Source organism: Anguilla anguilla, chromosome 4, assembly GCF_013347855.1.
Source record: "Anguilla anguilla isolate fAngAng1 chromosome 4, fAngAng1.pri, whole genome shotgun sequence".
Classification (NCBI taxonomy): domain Eukaryota; kingdom Metazoa; phylum Chordata; class Actinopteri; order Anguilliformes; family Anguillidae; genus Anguilla; species Anguilla anguilla.
This window is the reverse complement of record NC_049204.1, coordinates 34289057-34312391: the sequence shown is the minus strand read 5'-3', so window position 1 is coordinate 34312391 and position 23335 is coordinate 34289057. Positions and strand designations below refer to the sequence as shown.

General features: G+C 44.0%; 2 protein-coding genes across 8 annotated transcripts in view; both read right to left on the bottom strand.

The window, feature by feature from the left end:
• arhgap12b (Rho GTPase activating protein 12b) overlaps positions 1 to 6802 on the bottom strand; it is a 75215-nt gene extending 68413 nt beyond the window's left edge. For 3 of the 7 annotated variants that reach the window (XM_035414463.1, XM_035414464.1, XM_035414469.1), the window contains exon 1: positions 6591 to 6801. The gene's annotated coding sequence lies outside the window, so the exon portion shown is untranslated. Of the gene's footprint in view, positions 1 to 6590 lie in introns of all 7 variants that reach the window. The other 4 variants (XM_035414465.1, XM_035414467.1, XM_035414468.1 and 1 more) reach the window with 2 other exon arrangements.
• Positions 6803 to 11474: 4672 nt separating this feature from the next.
• LOC118225440 (kinesin-1 heavy chain) overlaps positions 11475 to 23335 on the bottom strand; it is a 29650-nt gene continuing 17789 nt past the window's right edge. The window contains exons 8-26 of the mRNA XM_035413840.1: positions 22958 to 23082; positions 22290 to 22394; positions 21644 to 21789; positions 21158 to 21306; positions 20749 to 20939; positions 20193 to 20261; positions 19526 to 19732; positions 18950 to 19093; positions 18427 to 18615; positions 18169 to 18286; positions 17621 to 17676; positions 17272 to 17381; positions 16396 to 16497; positions 16162 to 16222; positions 15954 to 16025; positions 15604 to 15708; positions 15148 to 15364; positions 14645 to 14780; positions 11475 to 14125 (exon numbers count right to left, since the gene is read on the bottom strand). Coding sequence (XP_035269731.1) covers positions 14119 to 14125; positions 14645 to 14780; positions 15148 to 15364; positions 15604 to 15708; positions 15954 to 16025; positions 16162 to 16222; positions 16396 to 16497; positions 17272 to 17381; positions 17621 to 17676; positions 18169 to 18286; positions 18427 to 18615; positions 18950 to 19093; positions 19526 to 19732; positions 20193 to 20261; positions 20749 to 20939; positions 21158 to 21306; positions 21644 to 21789; positions 22290 to 22394; positions 22958 to 23082 — 2309 coding nt within the window. The 3' untranslated portion in view covers positions 11475 to 14118. The remainder of the gene's footprint in view (positions 14126 to 14644; positions 14781 to 15147; positions 15365 to 15603; positions 15709 to 15953; positions 16026 to 16161; positions 16223 to 16395; positions 16498 to 17271; positions 17382 to 17620; positions 17677 to 18168; positions 18287 to 18426; positions 18616 to 18949; positions 19094 to 19525; positions 19733 to 20192; positions 20262 to 20748; positions 20940 to 21157; positions 21307 to 21643; positions 21790 to 22289; positions 22395 to 22957; positions 23083 to 23335) is intronic.

The window sequence follows — 23335 nt, the reverse complement described above, 5'->3', positions numbered from 1 at the left end:
GCCTCGCCCCCTGCAGCCGGTCCTCTCGCAGCTCTCAGCGCGACCGCTTCTCCCGCCTACCCGTTGCACAATCCAAAACAGAACCAGAGGAAAATCATCTCCATCTGTGAACATCATCACCCCAATAAACTCCTTCTCTTTTAGCATTTTCTGTTTTTGCTGTGGAAGACAATTGGAAAATTTGAATTGACACCCCTCCCCCTCCCCCCAAGCCCAAAAATACAATTGTTCTTCTAGCACATTTGACCTGCAAATATTCTTATAATCTGTTAGCCTACCTTCCTCTCACCAAGATGCAGGGGGATTTCACCAAACGCCTCGATCTTCTCAACACAAAAATGTTTTTTCTTTCATTCATTAAATTAATTTTTACTAACCATTTAATCTCAACCAGAGTAATCTCAGCTGAACAGATCTCGGTCCTAATTGAAAAACACCAGGGCCGCCGTATCTATGGGGATTACGGAGCGTTCAGTTAAACTGGCGATGCACTGTAACCTGAGGAAAGATCTGAGAGTTTTACAGGAGATCCCTCTGCTCCTCGCGGGACCTTCCACTAAATCAAACCTCATTCCAACAGAGTTCACTGTCACCACACCGCTGCCATAATGCAGTTCACCTCCTCGGGCCAGAGTGACATGTTTACAGCCTTTCCTCCCATTCGCTTTTATCGTTGTGAGGTAGTTAGGCAGAGCACCAAACGCCGAATTCCATTTTTGATTAATCCCTGCCCTGAGCGTGAGTGAAGCAGGACGGCGAGCAGAGCTCCCAGCACGATCACCGCAGTCTGCCGCGACGAGGCGAGTAACAGACATTTCAAAACAGCCGGGAGAGAAGGCACAGAAGCGAAACGCAACAATAAAGCACCGCGCGCAATACAAACGCGCACAGGGACAGCGAGAGGCGGGGTGGCTGTGGCGTACACACCTTATGTCGTTATGGAAACAGCGAGCGGTGGAATGGCTATGGTACACACACCTTATGTCGTTATGGAAATGACAGCCTACGCTGCTCTGAATGGCAAAACTAAAAGCAAAAGGGACAAAACAACACTTTCTAAATTTTGTCAATTGCTGGAGGAACGCTCACTCCATCTGTGGTAGCAATACGCTAAAAGAACTCCAGCCACTTGCAAGATGACAGCAGTTCTCGTATTTACGGAGGGGGAAGATTTCCAATAAACAACTGCTGACTGACAGGAAGCACAAACTTCCTGCCAATCTACACCGTCAGCACAGCGTACTGTAAGAGCAGTGTTAATAAAACTCAATACCCCAGGGCAGCATCCTGACCCCACTTCCCAAACTCAACTCTTTATTCTCATCTACAATACTGGTCAGAAGGGATAGGATTGATTTGTTTAAACAACAGTGCCAACAGAGTCATATTCATTTAGAAATAGGCTAGGTTTCACAACGTCAGTAAAATACATTCCACATTCCTTGTTCATCGAAATTCATTATTTGGTTGTCACAAGTTGTTTAACAAGTGTTTGAATAAGTGATTGCCCGCATAAATATGTTGCATCATATTAACTTGTTTGTCTCTCTTTAATAGTACCTTGTTGCACCCTAATTATGTGTCCTTTGCTAAGAATGTGTATTACAGTAGACTGTAATACACATCCATAGCTAAGGACACATTATAGGATGCAGCAAGGTACTATTAAAGAGAGATAAACATCGATATATGATATCACCTCAAAATGAAATTGGAGCGAACGAGCATGTCCAAATTCTCACAAGCACCTTGAAGGGATCAAGGAAAAGAAGCAAGGCAGCAAGGTAAGGAAACAAGGAAATGTATAAAGTATTCAATCGAAGCTCCAATCTATGCTCTCAGACCTTAAGTTAAGATAACTTTTTTTTAAAAACTGTTATGTACTCAATTCCACCAGCTGATATTCAGCAGGATTTTTTATTCGTTTTTTTTTTTAGTGGGGGGCGGGGGTGGACGGTTGGTTGGTTGGTTTACTGTGGCCCTTTCATAAGCCAATAGCCATAACAGCATCATGGAATCTGTGTATTATCTGCATATCGTGGGTAACAACAGACGACAAAAGAAAAGAAGTGGGAGCATTAGGGCAGAAGAGACAATGGAAATGAGACATGATCATTAATAAAACACACTGTACAGAGGAGAGCGAGATGGGAGCATTTCTCCGATTCCCTGTTTTTAGTGGTACAGCAAGGGTATGAAAACGTAGCATCACTGGAGGTGCTGACACACAAACCATTGTTTGGTACATTCTCCCCCCTCATCCCCACAAGTTTCACAAAAAGAAGCTTGCATAGTTTGACAATTAGTCGTTATTTTAAAATAAATAAATGAATCAGTTTGTGCTCCTGTGTTAAGTGTTGTAGAAGGTTCCAGCCCTCTTCCTTGTAAAATGAGCAGCAGCAATCAAAAAGGCTTTACTCCTGAGATTACCCTGGGTCTGCCATTTGATGTGCTTCAGCTCATTTACAGCCTTCTCGGTCAAACAAGCCTGCCCTCTCACATAAAAACTATGACCAGTGACCACATCAAGGTCCATGAGGCACAAGCTGATCCCCTCCCCCCTACACTGCATTAACCAGGCACCCCCCTCCCCCTGGGCTCCCCACCCCCTCTGTTGTGTTCTTGTAACAAAGCAAACAGTACCACTCTCTCCAGAGGGACTGTCTGTGGGTCACAAGAGCATCAACAGTCCTTCCAAAACCAGGCCAAACTGGACATCTTGCACCGCTACCCACTGTCGTTTCTTTCCTTTTTTTAACAACCGAAATGTTTTTGTTTTCTAACAGAAGCGAGCTTGCTCCTGGACTCTACGTTTTGAATGGTCTGCTGCCTGACTGGCTAATCTCTTAAGCCTGCAAGACACATTTCAATTTTTTGAAAATCACGACTGTGTGCTGTGTAAACGCACCCCTCCCAGCACACGAGTTTCCTGAGATTTCAGACAGTAGACTCAGTGGATTCAGGGAAGTGACGTGTTACATGACCTCCCTGAGCTCTGTGAAATTTGGGTAGCCATGTTATCACCAAAGATGGCTGCCATTCTTATTACTCAACTGGCAAAATTAAATTAACTGGCAGAGTTAAATCAAGAATTAAACAAATGTTTTTTAAGACTATACATATTACCATGGTTACTAATTTCCTGCACACTTGCTCTGTGGCTTTGAAGTATAAAACACTTCTCCAGAAAAACAATATTCAAAGTTCAACCCAGCCAGCAAGATAGCTGTGTATTTATCCAGCTTCTGTTCCATGCTGTGCTAGCTTGGTCTCCACAGACAGATCAAACAATCCCGAATACCCGACCACACTTCTATAGCTTCTTATCTTAATCTTCTGTCCACTGCCTTTTTCTCCTGTCCTACTAATGTCTTGCTTTATCCTCTGACCACTTTGCTTTGTGATTTTCATTGGCTGTTGCCGGTCCTCCTCATAAGCATGGCGCATGGTGTACTATGCTTTTATGTTGCACCAGAGAGACTGGCGAACAAGACTTTTTGTTATACCGGAATGGTACAATGACAATAAATTGAATTTAATTGAATTGAATTGAATTAAAAAGAACACAATGAAAACATTCAGGATTTTCTAGAAACCAAGTCACGTGAACGATCGGTTATAGCAGCTTCATAAGCACCTGGCACACACCAAAATCTATTCAACCAAGTCAACGTATTCGCTTTTCTGCAAGCGCGTGTCCATGTTTCAGTGATAACTGCAGCTTACTCCATTGTTAATCTCAAATCAATACATCTATTACTGAGGATAAAATTGTCCTAAATCATCCAATTTGATCAAATATATTTTTAGCAGGACAAGCCTTCATGAGACACAATCAACCCTTAACAGGATCCTGAATAGCATCTGTGTGGACAGGCTCCGCCTACCCTTTTTTAACTGGACTGCAAGGGGATTACATTTAAAACAGTTACATTACCGCATTGACTGGTATGCGGCAGTTAAGGTCTGTTTAACTTATATTAAATGTATACATGGTTTGAAAAACCTTCACTTTTTGTTTCAGGAGGTCAGCAGACAGAACACGGGAGTCACCAGCATGAACCTGCTGCAATAAGTTTTCTGTAAAACAGAGGAAGTAAGCATTGCAGCACTTGAAATGGAGCCATTTTTGCATGTCAATTAAAAGTGCCACAACAGGGTTAAGACCGTTCAAAAAGGAAATGATGGCAAATTATCTTGCTTGCTATTCTGTAGTAAATACACCAAGACAGTTATGTTCACTGCAGGATATTTTAGATTTAAAAATAGACTAAAATTAGTCCGGAGGCTGTATGTATGAGCATATTAATTTTATAACATTTTTCACAACGGCAAAGATGAATGTAAGTTTTTATATTGTGCTGGTACTTATCTTCTTGAGCACAGTGGTCTCAGGTTGCAAACATCATCAAATATCAAATTGTTCCATCCAAAAATAAGATTTAACTTCATTTTTTGAAGAAAACCCTGAGAATATATGCATTCCCTCTTCCTTTTTCACCTTGATTCCAATTCCTCTCTTTCTAATCTCCCAATCTACTCCATCCCCACCCCCCTTATCTATTATATTCCCCTATCTCCCCCCAAAAAATCCTCTCTTACCTTCCCTTCTACACGTTAACCCTGGTGACAAAATGATTACCTATCGCCGGTGTGCTGTGGCCCTATAGCAGCCACTGTATAGCCAGCAGGTCATCGGAAACTTCTGTAAATATCTACAATATCCGTCATCATAGACAAAAGCTGTCTGGACCAATCGAGAAGACAAACTAAACCTGAAATACCTCAGATGATTACTCTATCCGTTTAAAAGGGCACTGTAGACTGCACTGGATCTTTGGCGTGGTTTCTTTCCACCAGTTCAAACAGGCTGATGTGCTCTACATCTTGCGGCTAGGTAATTCACAAATCTCACCTTTGTGACGGCTAACGGTCTATTTGTCTGTTAAGTAACATGCAAAATAGTAACCGTGTGAATTTAAATAGACACCAGGATACAAGGCTTCTGTAGGCACATTCCCTTGTATATGGTCGCCTCCGGAAGAACATTATTCAGGGAGGCATAAGAAAATTGTCACCAAAACAACTACACGCAACGATGCAGTTCAATTTTTGCTGCTCAACCACAAGCTGATGAATGCAGAGCCGTGGAATGAGAAACAAAACATCTCAACCAAACAGGCTTAGCTCAAAATCAAAATTGCGTAGACTCTGAGTTAAGAAAGCGAACGTCTTGCCTCTATCTTGTAGGAACTTGCCCTAGGACCATAACATACAGCTTCCTTGAATTTTTCTGTTTCACTGTTTACCGGGGGCACAGAGAGAGAACATTCTGAGAAAGTGGTGTGCTGTCAATGCCGTTTCGGATTTAGCCTAGGCTATGCATTTACAGCTTTGCACTTGTTTTTACTGTAGAACAATGTTTCACGTCGAGGTGTGATCCTATGGCGCGATTCATTTTACAACAGTTGATTTTACTGTCAAACTATAGCCAAATTGTAGACAACGAGAAATCTGATTTTCTAGTTCAAAACCTGAACGATTTCAAAATAACAGGCGCACAGACGGACCACAATAAAACCATTGCGATCATACGTCGTAAGACCAAATGATTAAAGCTTTACATATGTGCCTCGAGAGAACAGCCACACAATCATAAAAATCACGTTATTTCGTGCGTCTTTGTTTTAGCGTTGTATTCAAATTGAACATATGTAGGCTAAACTATGTTCACAAAGATAAATCTGCTGTTATAGGCTATGATGTGATTTTAATTTACGATACTAATTTGGGGATATTATTATAGGCTACTGCATTATGATAACGGTACATTTTAATGAATAAAGAGACCTCAACCTCTGTCTGTAATGGTGTGGAATGGGTAAGGCTGTATGTCTGATCACAAACAGGTCATCAATGGGGGGACCTTTCACAAGGAGGATATCATTGTGCCAACAAGTTTGAGTACATGCACATGCTTTGCGGTCTAAATTAAACTAATAGGCTACGTTCACTTCAATTGATTACACAGCAAATAAGATAAGTAGAGTAGCCACAACCACACCACATGGCGCAAAACAGAGGCGATTCATTTATTAACACTAACTTTGAAGTTAAACACGTCCGTGAACATTGGTTTCGGTCAGTCCTTACAGCGACCCCCTTTCACAGCCACGGAACAAATGCCTTTGGTTTCTCAATCGTCCAGAACATTTGCGTAACAGCAACATATCAAAGCCACCAAAAATGAAAGACAATTGCCCATACGAGATCACAGGGATCGATATCATGCGCAATTGTCATATAGGCTACTGTCCACAGCAATGTGAATTCCTTTATTCACACGCATACGAATCTACTAAAAAGCACGTGAGGCGATCTGGATCGCTATAATGGTTGCTAACTACGATACAATTCCAAACACTGTCCAAGCAAGACCGAACAGGTTCATTTTTAGCTTTGCCTAGAGTCAAGGGCTTTCAAGTAGAAGCAGCGGACCCGTTTCTAAACAATAGTTCGGTACAAACTTACTCTTCATGTTACATTTGTGATGATACTCGGAAGAAGGGAATGTAAAGAGATATACTAACCTTTGTGTTTTGCCCAGGTACTGCTTTTTAAAAAGCAGTTCCGTTCGATGAAGAACAAAAAGTTTTTTCCGCCTTGTACTCCCACTTTCCCGTCCGCACTGCTCCAAGCCACTGCACGTCAGTGGCAAACAACCCCTCAGCCTCGATTCCACCCGGACGCACGAAATTCTCCAGCCTATGCTCGCTCCCGCCTCTCCTGTCTGCCAACTTTGATCGACGGTATGCTGGGTTATCCGATTAAACAGCAGCATGCCCTATGCTTGAGTTAGCAAGAGGTCTGGCGAGATATTGGCACCATCTTGTGGTTTCATTGCGAATTAGCCTTCCACCTTTTGTAAAACAAGGAAAACCACCTTTTGCATAGCCAATTCATTACCAGATTAGCCAAGAGGCAATCGTCAGACACAGCATGAAACAAGAAATCACATTTTAAAAAATTTTCGGAGGCATTTTGACCCTGTTAGCTCTAAAAAATATATATTATGACAAATAATTCATACATTTGTGAAACGTTTTGTGTGATCTTACCAGACCAGTAGGCTAAGCCCATTTCAACGCGAGTTTTAATTACTGCGTATTTTCATCACATCTGTTAAAAACAGGCCAATATTTGAATTATCAGTACATCGACACAAAGACGTGAATGGAGACTAAACTGAATAAAAACGATTATGTATTCTGGTGTGGCTGACTGACCGAGTAGCTCCATGCTAGCATCTATTGTACTGGCTATGGTTGGATCTCTAACCAGGACCTGAACCGTGCCATTCCGTCTTCTGGTTGCGTATCGTGGTGGCCATGAATAATATATTATGAGATGCCATCTGCTTTCAACTGCGCAAACACTGGCGATGGAACGGCTCCGGGATATATGCATTATGAATTGTGTGTGGTCTGGCATTGGAATCCAATGCAAATTATGTCTCAAATAATATTTTGTGTTGCTTTTTAATGTGAGAAAGGGGCATCCGTGGACGCGCTTATTATCTGAATTGGGCTGAGATCATTTGAAACCGTATAGCTCTCTTTTAAAAAATATTTTTAAAAACTGGGCGAATTTCAGTTCAGCCTATTTTTATTCATTAAGTCGGTGAAGTAAATAACCCGAAGGAAAGTTAAACAATCAATTTTTCAGAGTGTTCTGAAGTTGTTACAATTCCAACTCCAGCTAAAACCAGAGTAATTTCTGTGCCTTTGAAAAGACAACATAACCAAAAAAAAGTCACGAACATGACTGCGCCAGATCCGTCATTGGAAATGATAGCCATCCCTTGTTAGTGGACTGGGAGTCCCTCGGGAGCTACCAAAAGCATTAAATAAAACATTTAGGCGGCCTTAATTATTGGTTAGGCTCAAATTCTAAGTGTTTAGGAAATTGTGTGAGTCTATACTAGGATGTCAGGTTTCACTTTAGGTAGACATGCCATTTTAAATGACGTTTGATAAATAGCATGCTGCATAAAATCTTAACTATTTTGCATCTGATGAAAGACAAGGATGTAGCCGAATATATTTTATAGGACGTATTTAAAGAAAAACTGTTCATGCATAATTTAAGGTAGTCCAACTCGTCGATCGTTTTTCCCGATAAAGGAAGGTTTGCGACTTCATTTTACAAGCCAGTTTTTTTTTTTTTTTTAATTAAACACGCGATACTAATGCCATTCACTTAGCCTACTTGTTTTCGTTTTCGTTGAATGATGCGTATAGCGTGCAATGCATACGGCAGACTACAAATAACACATAATGAAATCACCATATTCCGCATATTTTATATGTTAGTGCCTTGCCACGGCTGTCGCAGGGGTTTTACTTTTTAAATCTTTCATGGTACCCAGTCTGGTTTTACGGCCGGATACTGCTTCCACGGTTGACGGCCTGGCCACTTCCCTACTCTGGTCTGGCTCACTTCACCCCACCCTACCCATCTCGCGTGTGGCGCGAAGCCAGTTTATGTCTGTTTAATTTGTCAGTGTGCAAAGATACCATTATGTGTCATTTTGGCTGGCAGACATTCGTACCGGTTAGTGCTGCAGTCCAGTGAAATTAATTATCTTTGGTAATTAAATTCAGTAACTGGTATACATTCAAAAGCAAAGGCCGATAATGTATTTTGTTATTAGCATGAAGTGTTTTTATCAGCAAAAAAAAAATCCTATTTTCTGGTTCGGACAAAATTACGTTATCGCGTCTTTTATCACTTGGACTAGCCCTATAACCATTACTGAATCACATCAATCACCTGGGCTACTGTGGTAAACTTAAACTAAGAATATTGTATAGACTACTTGGGCTAGTCTTCAAGCAGGTGACCTGCAAGTGCGAGATAGTAGCCTGTTACATTATAAAACAATCACTATAATGTCAACTATAACGTGTATGTAGGCATATTCATGTTCGGATGATTCATCATTGTACGGTAAATGAAATGTACGGGTCGAGAGGGAAACTAGAAGTCGTTGAATCTATCAGTCAAGTCAAACAGAAAACACCTGCCCTGCCTTGTTCTAAAAGTCATTTTTTGTGGAGGCTGCACGGTGCCATCTCCTGTTGAGAGATAGTAGGCTAAAGCAAGCACTGCGCAAAACTGAAGCAAATGTACACAAATCGGATGAAAGAGAAAGCCACTTGAAGCAATTCCGCAGATTTCGCCAAGTCGACTTGCTCGTGTATCTGGAAGTATAATTTTATACGTACTTCAGCCTAATTCAACCACCGTAACAACAATGCAGAACTAATAGACGCGCATTACAGCCCAGATCCAACCAGTCAAATCAGCATAAGTGAATATAATCAATAGCAGACATTGAAAAGAATGAGTGAATAGCCCGTACATGCATTGGTTTTTCAATTACGTTTTCAGCAAGACACATTTAACAGTAGACAATCGCGTAAAGCTACCAAGCCAGTAGCCAGACACGCAGGCACGCCTACGAAATCGTACATTATTCATAGGATGAATAATCACACGGACAAGCACTTCTCGTCTTCGACTGAACTGTATGAGCTGTATATTTGATACTGGGTCAATCCACCAGTACGGTCACTTTTACCTCCTGTGACAAAATTTCACATTATCTGTATTAAAGTGTTTATCCACAGGCTGCATAGAATTTTTTTTTATAGTTTTAGATAGTTTTTTTATAGAATAGTTTTTTTTTTTTAAAATAAAAAATGATTTCCAATTTTTATTTTTTAATGACACCAATAAAATTTGTAAGAAAACACAATTTCTAAATTTGCTTTAAATGCTCTTAGTTGTCTATCCAATAATAGGTCTAACAAAGTGGTTATTTGAAAACCAACAGCCTAAAATTTTCATGATTCAACCTTTGTGTGATGGCCCATTATGATTTTCTGTAACATACACTATATAGCCAAAAGTATCTGGACACCTGAACATCACTCCCATATGTGCTTGTTGAACATCTTATTTCAAAGCCATGCACATTAATATGGAGCTGGTCCCCTCTTTGCTGCTATAACAGCCTCCACTCTTCTGGGAAGGCTTTACAGTAGATTTGGAACATGGCTGCAGGAATTCACTTCCATTCAGCCACAAGAGCATTAGTGAGGTTGGGCACTGGTGTTGGGTGATAATGACTGGCTTGCAATTGGCATTCCAGTTCATCCCGAGGTTGTTTGATGGGGTTGAAGCCAAGGCTCTCAGCAGGGCAGTCAAGTTCTTCCACACCAAACTTGGAAAATCATTTCTTTATGGACCTCACTTCGTGCACAGGTGCACGGTCATGCTGAAACAGGAAAGGGCCATCCCCAAACTGTCGCCGCAAAGTTGGAAGTGCACAATTCTCTCGAATGTCATCGTATGCAGTAGCCTAAAGATTTCCCTTAACTGGAAGGGGCCTAGCCCAAACCATGAGAAACATCCCCAGACCATTATTCCTCCTCCACCAAACTTTGCACTATGCATTCAGGCAGGTAGGTTCTCCTGGCATTCGCCAAACCCAGATTCATCTGTCAGACTGCCAGATAGTGAAGGACGATCATCACTCCAGAGAACGCATTTAAACTGCTAGAGACAAATGGCGGTATGCTCTACACCATGCCAGCCTATGTTTGGCATTGCGCATGGTGATCTAGGGCACGCGTGGCCAAGGATGATTTTTACACGCTATGTGGTTCAGCACTTGGTGGTCCCATTCTGTGAGCTTGTGTGACCTACTGCTTCACTGCCGAGCTGTCGTTGTTCCTAGACATCTTGTTTCCACTTTATAATAACAGCACTTAAAGTTGACAAGGGCAGAAATTTGACAAACGGACCTGTTGTAAGGTGACATCCTGCATCAGTGCCATGTTGAAAGTCTCCGAGCTCTTCAGTACGACCCATTCTACTGCCAATGTTCGTCTATGGAGATTACACAGCTGTATACTTGATTTTATGCACCTGTTAACAATGGGTGTGGCTGAGGTAGCCAAACCCACTAATTAGAAGGGATGTCCACATACTTTTGGCCATGTAGTGTAAGAATGCCCTTTTACTGATGGATTTCTTATTTTTAAAATGAAAACGAAAACTTTTTTTTCCAGATAGTTTAAACCTCTACCAGACTCCATACTGGCAGAACAACCCTTCTCCGATGAGTTGTGCATTATGAATCACTGGTTCAATCTGTAAAACAAAGTAGAATATCTTAGCGTTTACATCACCATTACCATTTACATCATCATAATAGTGCATTTATCTTAATTTATGTACAAGCGCAGTCCATTTTAAGCTGTGAATCTTAACATTCTAACTGACATAGGGAAGCAAAAGTGTTTGCCTACCATTGGTGTGTGCTTCCTGGATTTGTCCTCATGGTGTAAATTGTATGAAATTGATGGTACTGAATATATAAATTGATTAATGATTACAAGTTGACGTATTTAATCAATTTGCTTTATCATAATTTAATCACTTGTACATTTACAGCATGCAGTCAGTTCCAAAGTATAGGACATAACTAAAACCCTGCATTTCCAATGCCCAACTGCAATGACCCAGCGCCTTTATCCCATTGGTAAAATCATCACTGTCAATCAAAAACCATGTTTGCTACTACAGAGTGACACATTTCAGCAGCTTTCTACTCCAGAATTAAACACAATTTAGGCTGACCACCACGAACAAACGGTTATTATTGTTTTTGGGTTTCGTTTTCTTACATTTTATTTGTGCTCAATTACTAGAGTAAAACCTGGGCAAACAAGCCTACAGTAAGTACTTTAAAGAATACATCGTAATGGCTTTAACCATTCTAGTGTTACACAGGAGAACTCGGTACACATTTAGCATTGTCCTGTCCAAGTATTTCGCCACAGATAAGAACCTTCTCTGTACAAGTTCAAAAAAGTAGACCGAAGGCAAACTGTGTAAACTACTTCTTTTACGCACAAATATTCAATGTACATTTGAGGTCTCAAATCAAAGATAAGTCTAGTGGAGACGCACCAACGATACCAGGATTGCAGCGCGTTGAACTGGAATCTGAATGCCCATTTCATACAGATGGTAAGTGCAGTCATTGTTTATTTATTTTTTATTACTTTTAATTTGGAGATGTCCAATTTAAAGTGCATTACACTCAATTAAGAACCCTATGTCAGAGCACCAAGGCGGTCTTTTCAAACATCTTTGCATTTTCAAGATGACGGGACAGTTTTATTTATTTATTGTCTGATGAACGCAAACCAAATCCCACTTCCTCCTTTTATTTACCTGTATAACCTTCACAATTATGGGTCTATATTGCACAAGCAAAGTTAGGTCTCCCTTCACTCTGATGAGGCCGAATCACGGCTTTGCAGAGGGTTCTGAATTTAAATACGATACAAATTTCATATTTTTCTTTTGGGGGAGAAAAAAAACCAAAGAAACTAAACCAAAAAGCACAACATAAAATACAGAATCCATGGCTCCTGACTAGTCAGTGTTTAATAAATAACTCAATTCATGTTCGTCATGGAAGAATGCCGCTAAGCAGAGGACAAACAGTTACTTGTTAATGACACCACTGTCCCCTTCCTGGGCCTCTGCTCATCTGGAGAGCCAATGAGACAGAGGCATGGTGTTGCAAACTGTGGAACCTCACAGGAGTGAATGAGCTGACTCGATAAAACAAAAGAAAAAATGTACGAAAAGAAACAACAGGCTAATTAAATGTATGCAAAACACAGACAACCACAGCTAGGCACCAAGAGAAAAAATTGAAAATTAAAAACAAACAAAAAATAACAAAATAAAAAGTCACAATTGGTCTTAAAGTCCAATGGGGGGAAAACTGCTAAAAGTTTGATAAAACATCCCTTCCTCTCATTACCCAAATGTACACTGCAAGCAAATGAATAAAAAGCTATTACTATACATCAGTGATCATTATCCTAAGTGATACCTTCCAAACATTACAGGATGCCCAATTCACAACAGGTAGCATAACACCAATATTAATAATAAAGTTCTGTCACCTCAACAACTGTATCAGAGATAAAGCAGGTGTGTTAAGCACATGAAGCCCATAATTTTGATTATAAAATAATCTACAAACCAATACGTTATGGTCCAGTGGGCCTTAAAATGATATAACATGAGCACAACCATTTAAAAATAAAAATAAAAAGCACACTAGATGACAAAGGACTATATATTGGGCAGGACAAGCAAGTGTTCCATTTCCATTTACCAAAGGCATATACATTTGCATACGCAGATATATATATATGTTCAGTAACAATGCTGTTAAACCTTTTTTTTGTTATCATACATTACATTAATGTGCTGAAAGACCTGGTGATAAGGTACAGTTGTTAATTCCTAAGCTCCCTCCTTCTCTTCGGTTTGAGTCACGTGACCTCGTGCTTCTCATTTTCAGTAACGCGTTTCGAGGACTTGCGATCCACAGGTTTTTCGGCCAATCAGGGCCACACCGCTGCAAACGCCCTCGCGCTCCTTTCTGAGCCCCAAATCTAAACGCCCGCTTTTCAGAAAACGTGTTCAGTGCTATTTCAAATCTGTACAACGGGAACAGTAGTGTTCGATTCATCTATTCAACTCAACTTTAAACAAGCTCATCAAATCTACGCGGAGAAATGGTTCTACGATCCCTAAAACGAACGGGTGCGCGTTAAATCAGGCGAGGACGTTCTGCTAATCTTTTTTTTTTCCCCCACTTTTTTTTTTTTTGTTTTTTTTTTAAACCTGTAACATACATTCAACTTGGCACAGTGAAGACTAATCTCAAGACGTGAATGACGACGGACTGTGCAACGCAACGGAGCTACACCAAGTCACATGTTGTTAGTTTGCAGGATGCCTAGATTGCACTCTGTTTTTTTGTTTCATCTGTGATTTAATTTCATACGGGAATCAATTATATAAAGGGAAAAAAGATCAAGGTAGAACTGTACAGGCCAGATATAGTTTATATATTTATATATACTGAAAAGTCCCCCTTGGTGGAAAAAGTTCACTGTAATGGAATGACAGGCTTTCTGTTTGCCATCTGCATCTTCCGCAGTGATTTTGTCATCTTCAGCAACTGTGGAGAAGGGGGAGGGGAGGAAAGGGAGGGAAGAAAGGAAGGAAAGAATAAGGGAGGGAGGGGAAGAGAGAAATACATTTTTAAGTCTAGGAAATGAGAAATGCAATCACAGATTACCGGAACAAAAAACACATTAATTAAATCCAAACCCAAGAACTGTGCAGTAATAAACCCCATCGTAAATTCATTTTGACACACATACTTTTTTATTTTCAGGATGGGCATTAAAGCTCATAACTGGACTCTATAAACAGTAGTCCTCCACCTCCTGTTTGCTCAAAAGATACATGGTAAAGAGGAGTGAGGTTTCATGACACTCTAAATGGGTGGGACTACAGGGAGCCTTAATTCACCAATTTGTTTAAACAAATCAAAAGGTGATTGGTTCATATTAGTGAAACACTGATGCCATGGTGACCCACTGAAACTGGTGGCTCCTCCCATTTTTGGTTCAACAAAGCCTCTCTCTCTCTCCCACTGCCATGCAAGATGCCCCCCGAGTACAACAGAGCTTACTTCCTGTCCTGCTTGACTCCGCCCCCTCCCCGGATGGCTGCAGGCTGGCTGTTCTGGTAGATGTTCCCACTGCTGCGGCTGATGTTGGGGTGGGTGGGGGAGGCCACGGGGGGCTGGCCTGGCCTGATGGGCTTGGCTGCGAACGACAACAAAAACAAGTTCAGACAACGAGAAGCACAACCCTCTCCCGAGTCCACTGTGTAATTACTGCAAACAGGAGCCCAAATGGTGTGTGCACGTGTGCGTGTCTGTGTGTGTGTGTGTGTGTGTGTGTGCGTGTCTGTGTGTGTGTGTGCGTGCATGTGGTATGTGCAAGTGTGTGTGTGTAAGTGTATGTGAGTGTGCGTGTGTGTGCACGTGTGTGTGTGTGTGTGTATGTGTAACTGTATGTGTGCGTATGTATGTGTAAGTGTATGTGCACCTATGTGTAATTGTATGTATGTGTGTGTGTGTGTGTGTGTGTGTGTGTGAGTGTTCGAGACAGAGAGACCAGTTATACCCACCAATCTGAGCGGAGTGCCCCCTCCTGGCCATGTTCTTGGCCCTCACGGCCTCCTTGATGCGGTCCACCTCCTGCTGGTAGCGCTTGCGGTCGCGCGCCGCGTTCTCTTTGGCCTCTTTCAGAGCGGACTCCAGCGCCTTGACCCGCTCGGCCGTAGCGCGAAGACGCTTCTCCAGCTTAGGAAGCTCGCAGCGAAGGTCTGCGTTATCACGCACCAGCTGCAGGGGGATCACCAAAGCCACGCAGTCAGCTACCAAGGGCTCACGAAGGGTTTCATGAGCATTTACTCATGTTTGGACTCATTATCAACTTTCTGCCCAGCTCCACACCTTCCTTTGGTTATTCGTAGTGAGGTCAACGTACAGGAAGCAAGAGCAACGACAGAATTTGCGCTGTAAGGTTAGCCTCAGTTTAACTGTTCCGCTTCAGAGACTGAAAAGGTCTGCCGTTCTTGTACCTGCTTGTGAACCTTGGTGAGCTGTTCCAGATTGTTCTCCAGGAAGGAGATCTTCTGCTTCTGAGCAGCACTGCCGCCAGTGTCATCGGAGTCCATCTCGGCACTCTGTGAAAGCACACGCTCTAAATGAATCCCTTTATCAGTCAAAGAACACAGGCTTGTCAATCAGAGTAGATCATTCGCCTATCCTTCAAGGACATAGTCCATCACAAAGAACCTTAGGACTCATTTACCCATATGAGCCATAGAATGATGACGCAAGCATCGACAGATGTGTTTGTGCCTCTGGTTCACAGGGGACGGAGGGCTTGGCTATCATACACCATTTATAACAATGAGGGCGGTGTTACCTTCTTAACTCTTGTGGCCAAATCTTGAACAAACAGCTTCCTAAGATTGTGAAGAGTCTGGAGCTCCTTTGCCTGAAGGAGGACACAGAGGGATGGGGTGTAGGGGGGGGGGGGAAGTAAAATAAATTAAGCAGTGCGGACTTAAGACCAGACACGTGCACACATGCTCTGCGACTGAACTTCCAGAACATTCCGCACACCCACTCACCACTGTCTCCTCCAGCCCCTTCAGGTCCTGCCTGGCCTGCTCCCTCCTGTCCTGCATCACCCTGCATACACAAACAGCCAGCGTTTATCAGTAACTCGCAGCGTTCATTAGTTAACTGTGTCCTACCAACCGCCCCCCCTGCGCCCCCCCCCCCTAGAACGAGGGCGGTGTGGGGACGCTGTGTGATTTTAAAATGCCCGCGGCCGTAAAGCGAGCCTGGGCGAGGGGACGTACGTGAGCTCGTGGAGCTTGCGGCTCTTCTCCTGGTCTGTAGACTTGAGCTTCTCGTGCTCCACGCGCAGTCGCTCCTGTTCCAGCATGATCTTCTGGTTCAGGCTGCGGGGACAGGGAAGCGCGCAGCGGTGAGGACAGGCGGGGAGGCACTGGACAAACGGCACTCTGAGGCTAACACTGCGGCCCGCGCCGAGTGCAGGTTAAGTCTGAACGGTTGCCACAGTGCCGGTACTTGAGGCATGTCATATAGAGGCATCCTGAAGCTGCAGCTTGGACAGGAACTGTCTGTACAATACCAGCAGCATATCAGCTGTGAGACTAACAGAGTTTAAAGAGCAGCCTTTCGTATTAACTTAGAGGGCTGAAGAGTACAAGGATCTGTGCTTGCAACATCGAGGATGTTAGTTTGATTACCGGGTGGGACAGTGCCATTGTACCCTTGAGCAAGTTACTCAATCTAAATTGCTTAACCTGAATATCCAGCTATACAAGCAGATTGTATGTAAAGAATGTGAACTGTGCAAGTCACTCTGGATGTAAAATTGCACCAGAACTGATCTGTGTCAGTACAATGCATGATATGGGAGTGAGGACTCTCAGTACTGTATCAGTATTAGATGTGAAAGAAGAGAGGGGTCTGACAGCACTGTGTCAGTATTAGATATGAGAGGGGTCTGACAGCACTGTGTCAGTATTAGATGTGAGAGGAGTCTGACAGCACTGTGTGAGTATTAGATGTGAGAGGGGTCTGACAGTAGTGTGTCAGTGCTGGATGTGAGAGGGGTCTGACAGTACTGTGTCAGTATCAGATGTGAGAGGGGTCTGACAGTACTGTCAGTATCAGATGTAAAGGGTAGAAGGAGAGGGGTATCTCACTCCTGCAGCTCGGTGATGAGTTTCTCTTTCTTATCTAGCTCGTCCCTCAGGCTGCTGATCTGCTTGTGATGGGCCTCGCGGTGATTCTGAATCTGCTTCTCCACCGCCTCCTGTGCACAGGAAAAAGACATACACTGTAAACCACAAATACAGCACACACACATCCAGAAAACATATACAGCAGACAAAGACAAAACTTACATGCACTGCATACCAAAACACCAGCGCAAATGTGGTTCTTTATTTAACAGAAATAACAAATGTTAGTTCTGAATTTGGATACATTAAACAAGAGTAACCTGAGTACATGTGCTGGTTTGAGATGGTATGCACAAAGAGGAAGCAATACCTTGACTTCATTGGCTGACTGAATCTCATTTTCCTTCTCCATAGCATGAACTTTCTCTGTGAAGGAAAAAATAATTACGGTTATCTACATTTTCACCACTAGGAGGCCCCCAAAGTACACAATGTGTAAAATGCTTGTAACAACCCTTATCTGCGCAGGGAGAAGGAAACATGAACTGGAGCGTCTTATCTACAGCATGACTAACACTAATAAAGCTAAGAGATGGCAGGGTAGACCCAGAAAACCATGACAATAAATCAAAAAATACGTAAAAGCATTTGTGACCTAGGAGCCTGGCCTAGTACACAAAAGTAAATAGACATTTTAAAACTCCCGCAGCTCCACCGAAAAACAAGCTTTTGTGTTTGCGGTAGTCCTGCACAAATATTTCAGCGACTCTTAGAGAGCCATGGATGAAAAAAAAGAAATCAAATTTGCCATAAGATTGTTTTAAAAAAAATCTTCAGAAGTCCGCACATTTCATGTATAGATGAGGGTGATACACTGCAGAGGGGAGGGGCTGTAAGCCATGAGGGGGCGGGGCCTACCCTGTGCGTTGATCTTGACCAGCTCTTCATTCAGAGAGTCCACGGACTCCTCCAGCTGCCTCTTCTTCTGCTCCACGTTCTGCAGGTACTCCGTCAGGGACTTGATCTTGGCCTCGTGCTATCGGGGGTGGGGGGGAGGGAGACGAGACGAGACCAAAGTTAGGACCCTCCCCTTCGCCGCTGCGCCTCGACCCACCACGCAGGGGACGGGGGCGGGGGCGGGGGCGGGGGCGGGGCCCCAATGGCTGGCCGGCTCACCTGGGAGATGCGCAGCTGGCAGGCGGCCAGCTCCTTCTCGTTCTCGTCCATCTTCTTGTTGCTCTCGGCCTGGGTGCTCTCCAGCTGCTTGCTGCGCTTCACCATGCTCTTCACCTCCGACTTCATCTTGCTGATGTAGAGGCGCGCCACGGTGAACTCCTCGTCGATCAGCCCGCTGCCCTCGTGTTGCTGCGGCGACAGGGTGGGGGGAGGGGGGAGACGGAGGACAAGACCCGCATTTGTCAAGACTCAGCCAACACTTCCGTCAACTCCCACAGTCGGTCTTCACTGACAGTCAGTTCTGTTATTAAGCGTACCGCAACACAGGTGGTTTTGAGACCACAATGCAATTAAGCACAGCCTGCACAAATCAATTTGAAATGGCACACCTGAGGCAGCTATTCCATCAATTACCTGCAACCATGCTGGGAAATGGTCATGGGAGTACTGCCAAACTAAACCAGTTGCATGTTTTCACCCCTGAAACCTGGGTCCTCCCTAAAAATGCCGGACTGATGCTTACCTTGATATCGTTGCTGCCGACCGCAATGCCTATCTCAGCCAGGTCTTTCAGCAGAGAGGACATCATCTCTGTGACCCTCTTCTTCTGATGGTTGGTCATCTCCTTCAGCTTCTGAAGCTCCGAGTCGATGGACGCCAGGACGCTCTAGGAACGCAGTCGACGGGCAAACACCTCAGTCACAAAACCCACTCCCTTCACATAGCGGACGCTGACACTCGAGTGCGTGCCATTCATCACTGAATCAGAACAGAGCGTATGAAGGTCTAAAAGTTTGGACAGTAATTATTACTTTCTGTTTCAAGCGGGTGTTCTTGTTTATTCGGCTCACATCTGCTGCCTAGATCAGCTGGTGAGTCACTGCTGAACATCAAAGCCTGCTGGTGTCTGTCGAGTCCCGGGGAATTAGGGCGAGACTCATTCTGAGGCTGGCTGGATTATTCCGAACAGGGGTACAGCTCAGAGAGAGTTCTGAGGAGTTCCAGGCATGTTCGGTGGTGTTCAGGACAGCCGTGGTTGTGAGAAGTGAGGTCGGGGGGTGAGGAGGGGGCAGGACACCCGCTGTAACGCAACCCTTACCGACTTCTGGTTGAGTTCCTCGCTGAGGAGCTCGAACTCCCGGGTCTTGTCCTCCACCTCCTGGCTCTTCTGGTCGTAGTTGACGGCCAGCTCCTCCAGCGCCTGCAGCACCTCCTTCACCTCGTCCTTGGAGGCCTCGTTCTCCGCCTGCAGCCGGTTGAGCTCCGCCTGCAGGTTGTCGTGGTCGCGCCGGGACGAGGCCAGGAGCTGGGGAGAGAGAGAGGGCAAGCGCACACACTGTCATAGAAACGAGGACTCGCTTAACCTCAGCGTTTCCCAAACGATCTGCGCTCCAGAGCAGGGGACTGGTTAGACCAATCAGCACCCGACAATCAGGCGCAGTCAAAGTCATTAGGCCAGAATAGACTGATCTAACATAGGTCAATGCAGCACAATTACTGAACTGCGGTTCTTGTCATAATAGTTTATCCCTGCCTGTAATAAGGTAAGCGAATGGCTGGACAACTTTCCTTTGTTTAAACTTGAAATCATGTGACGTTTCTATAGACTGGCGAAGTCGGTCTACCGAAGCCAAAGTGTGCCCTGCTTCATGCCCTCAGGAGCAGTGGGTAAACAGCCGGCTCGCCTCTACCCCAGGCAGGGCGCTAATCTGCGGGTAAAAGCCTCGCGTGACCCTGTTTTACAAACCGCCCAGCAAGACACTCACCTCCTCCTGGTCCAGCATCTGCTGCTTCAGCTTCTCTGCCAGCTGGCTCTGCTGATTGATCTCATCGTCCTGCCAGGAAGAACACACAAACACAAGCGCACACACACACAAACAAACAAACACACACACGCGCGCGCACGCATACACACACAAACAAACAAACCAAACAAACACACACACACACACACAAAGAAGCAAACAAACAAACACACACAGTCTTAGTCACTGACACATAAGTAAACAAGATCATTTAGCAGAAATATTAACAGCAGTAGTTTGTAATGTGGTTATTATTATTAACCACATAAATAATAACCACCAAAAGTTTTTTATGTGGTTAATAATAATAACCACCAAATGTTTTTAAACCACATTTAAAACAACATTTGGTGATTATTATTATTATTATTATCACTTTGTGATATAATCATATACAATCAAATAAGGTTCAACTCTCCACATGGACACAGACCAACATGCTAAAACGAGGTTAAGTCTTCAGAGGCAGGGGGTTTCCAGGCAACCCCGCCACACGCTTTTGTGGGAGTGGCCTGACCTTGTCGTCCAGCTGCTTGTACAGCTTGGCGAGCTCCGCCTCGCACTTCTCCTTCTCCGCGTCGGTGAGCCGGACGCCGGGAACACTGGGCGTGGACACGGGCTTGTCGTTGTTGACCACGTTGTCCAGGGCCTGGGCCTCGGCGTTGGCCTTCTCCTTGTCAAACTGCTCGTCCTTCGGCACAGTTTCGCCTGCAGGGGGCAGAGCGTTCATGTTTGGGGCTCCATACGCTGACTAGCCAACTCCTCATCTGCCTGTCACCGTTCAGCGTGTAGCTACACTGCCACATTACTTTACTGGCGTTTAACAGAGGCTCTTATCAAGAACTACACATAAATCTAACAGTTCAGACAACGGGCAGCTCTTAGCGTAGTTTCTGTTCCGCTTGTGACGCCAGCGAAGGGCTCACCGTTCCTCCATCGGTTGAGCTCGTTCTCCAGCCACGTAATGTTGTTGCGCAGGGTTTTGTTCCTCTCCTTTTCCCTTTCGTACTTCTTCTTCCACTGCTCAGCGGTCAGCTCCACATTCACACACACCGTGTTCTTAATGGTCTTCGCTCTGAAACGGTCAAATTCACGTCTGTCAGTGGGGAGGGCTCGCACTTAAAATAACGACTTGGATTCATAAAATCTAATTTTATGACTTCCTGCCACAGTTTTCCTTCTTTCACGCTGTTTCACATTATAAGAAACGATAATGATAAGAAACCTCCTCCAGTTGAGATCAAGAAAATTGTGTCTACAAAGCCACAAAAAGAGATGAAGGTTTTGGGTCTCTATGCTCATTAAAACGTGTGCAATTTGTTCATAACCGTCAGCAAGCTCTACTACAGGGTTTCCCCACCATCTCATGAAGGGTATTATCATGGCTGCAGGTGCTGTTCTGTCAGTCTCACCTTTGCCCAAACATGAGGGTGGACTTGGTCTCAGCTTCGTTGTAGGAGGAGGGGGAGCAGCAGATGACTATGGTGGTCCTGCAGTTACCCCCCAGGGAGTCCTGAAGGATTCTGGTCATTTTGCTGTCTCTGTATGGAACGTAGGTCTGTCGGGGGTAAAACAAGGATGTACATTCTGATTCATTTGTAATTTCAATATTCTATGGCTTCTAAGGTCAAATATGAAATCTACAGACCCTGCAACATATACATGATATATGCCTCCTGATCAAATTAATTGCGTGGAAGGGGGTTATTCGCCTAAATTGAATGTATGTACAGTGCACTCATTTAACGAAAGTGAAGTTAAGCCCCGGCTCCAGTCTTGACTTAAAACAATTAAATGTTTGTGTTGAGTACAGGCATCCATTTTAAGTTCACTAGACTACATTTGTGCTTTCGCAGGTTTGCATAGATTTTACTGGAAAGGGAAGGGATTCACTGCTACAGCAGAGAGAAGAAAACTGCCTGAGGCGTGGATTTTTCACCTACGATCTAGTGTTCGATACCCCAATGGTTAGTAAAATGCTTCAGGCTGAAATCGGCGCAGGCTTCAAACTGCGATATTCACGATCATAAAAGAAAACATCCGGTGGTCTGTACTTACTGAGCCCTCAGCCAGTGCTGAGATGACGTTACCCAGCGAGGACAGAGACTTGTTGATGTTTTTGGCTTCATCAAGCACTGCCCCCTCTGCTCCAGTTTTACTGACCTGCACATGTGCGCACACACACAAGCGCACACACACACACAATCAAACATAAACACACACACACACACACACACACGTACAGACACACACATATGCACGCACGTGCACACACACACACACACACACACACACGCACATATACATGCACACACGCACACACATATGCACGCACACACACAATGATCAATGTAGCAGACCTTGTCAAACACAAAGATCAATTAAAAAGGCTAGAGTGTAAAACAAAGGCATAACATTGCCACCCGCAAAACTACTGAAAGATCCCACCAGTAGGTAGGTGCATCGATAATACGATAAATCAGATTATGAAAATGTACTGACACAACATTCTAATAGATTTACTATGGGGCTTCGAACGCGGACTGAGGCTTATACAACAGATTATTGCTGCCACTGCTCTGTCAATCCCCAGCTTAAGTAGAGAATATTGCATCGGTGGGAGGTATGGCCACAGCTCTCGAGGCAAGCGTTCCGAGCGTCCGCCACCTTCGGGCGAAACCGTTCCTGAAGCGCGAAGCGTCACGGAAGGGCGAGCAGCGCCGCACCTTTTCACTGCCGGCCAAATCGACCAGGTACAGCTTCCCGCTCAGCTTCTGCTCCGTCTGAGTGTTCTCCTGTTTGACGTTGATGAGGAAGATGCTGTGGCTTCTGGAGCTGTGTTCATTCATATCTACAGAGCAGAAAACACTGGGGCTATTGGACACGGTTACGGGGAACAGGGAGGTGATCTCTTGCCACTGGATAAGGATTTTACGTCATCCCGAGTTACAACGCTAGATAATTTTGAATATCAATAACTAGATTTGTTAAGCTCAAAAGCACTCAATTCAAAAAGGTTCATATTATGCTAAGCAAAAGCATCTGCTGTTTATGAGACAATGACAAATGGGCACTGGTACATATGCATAAATAACTGAACATAT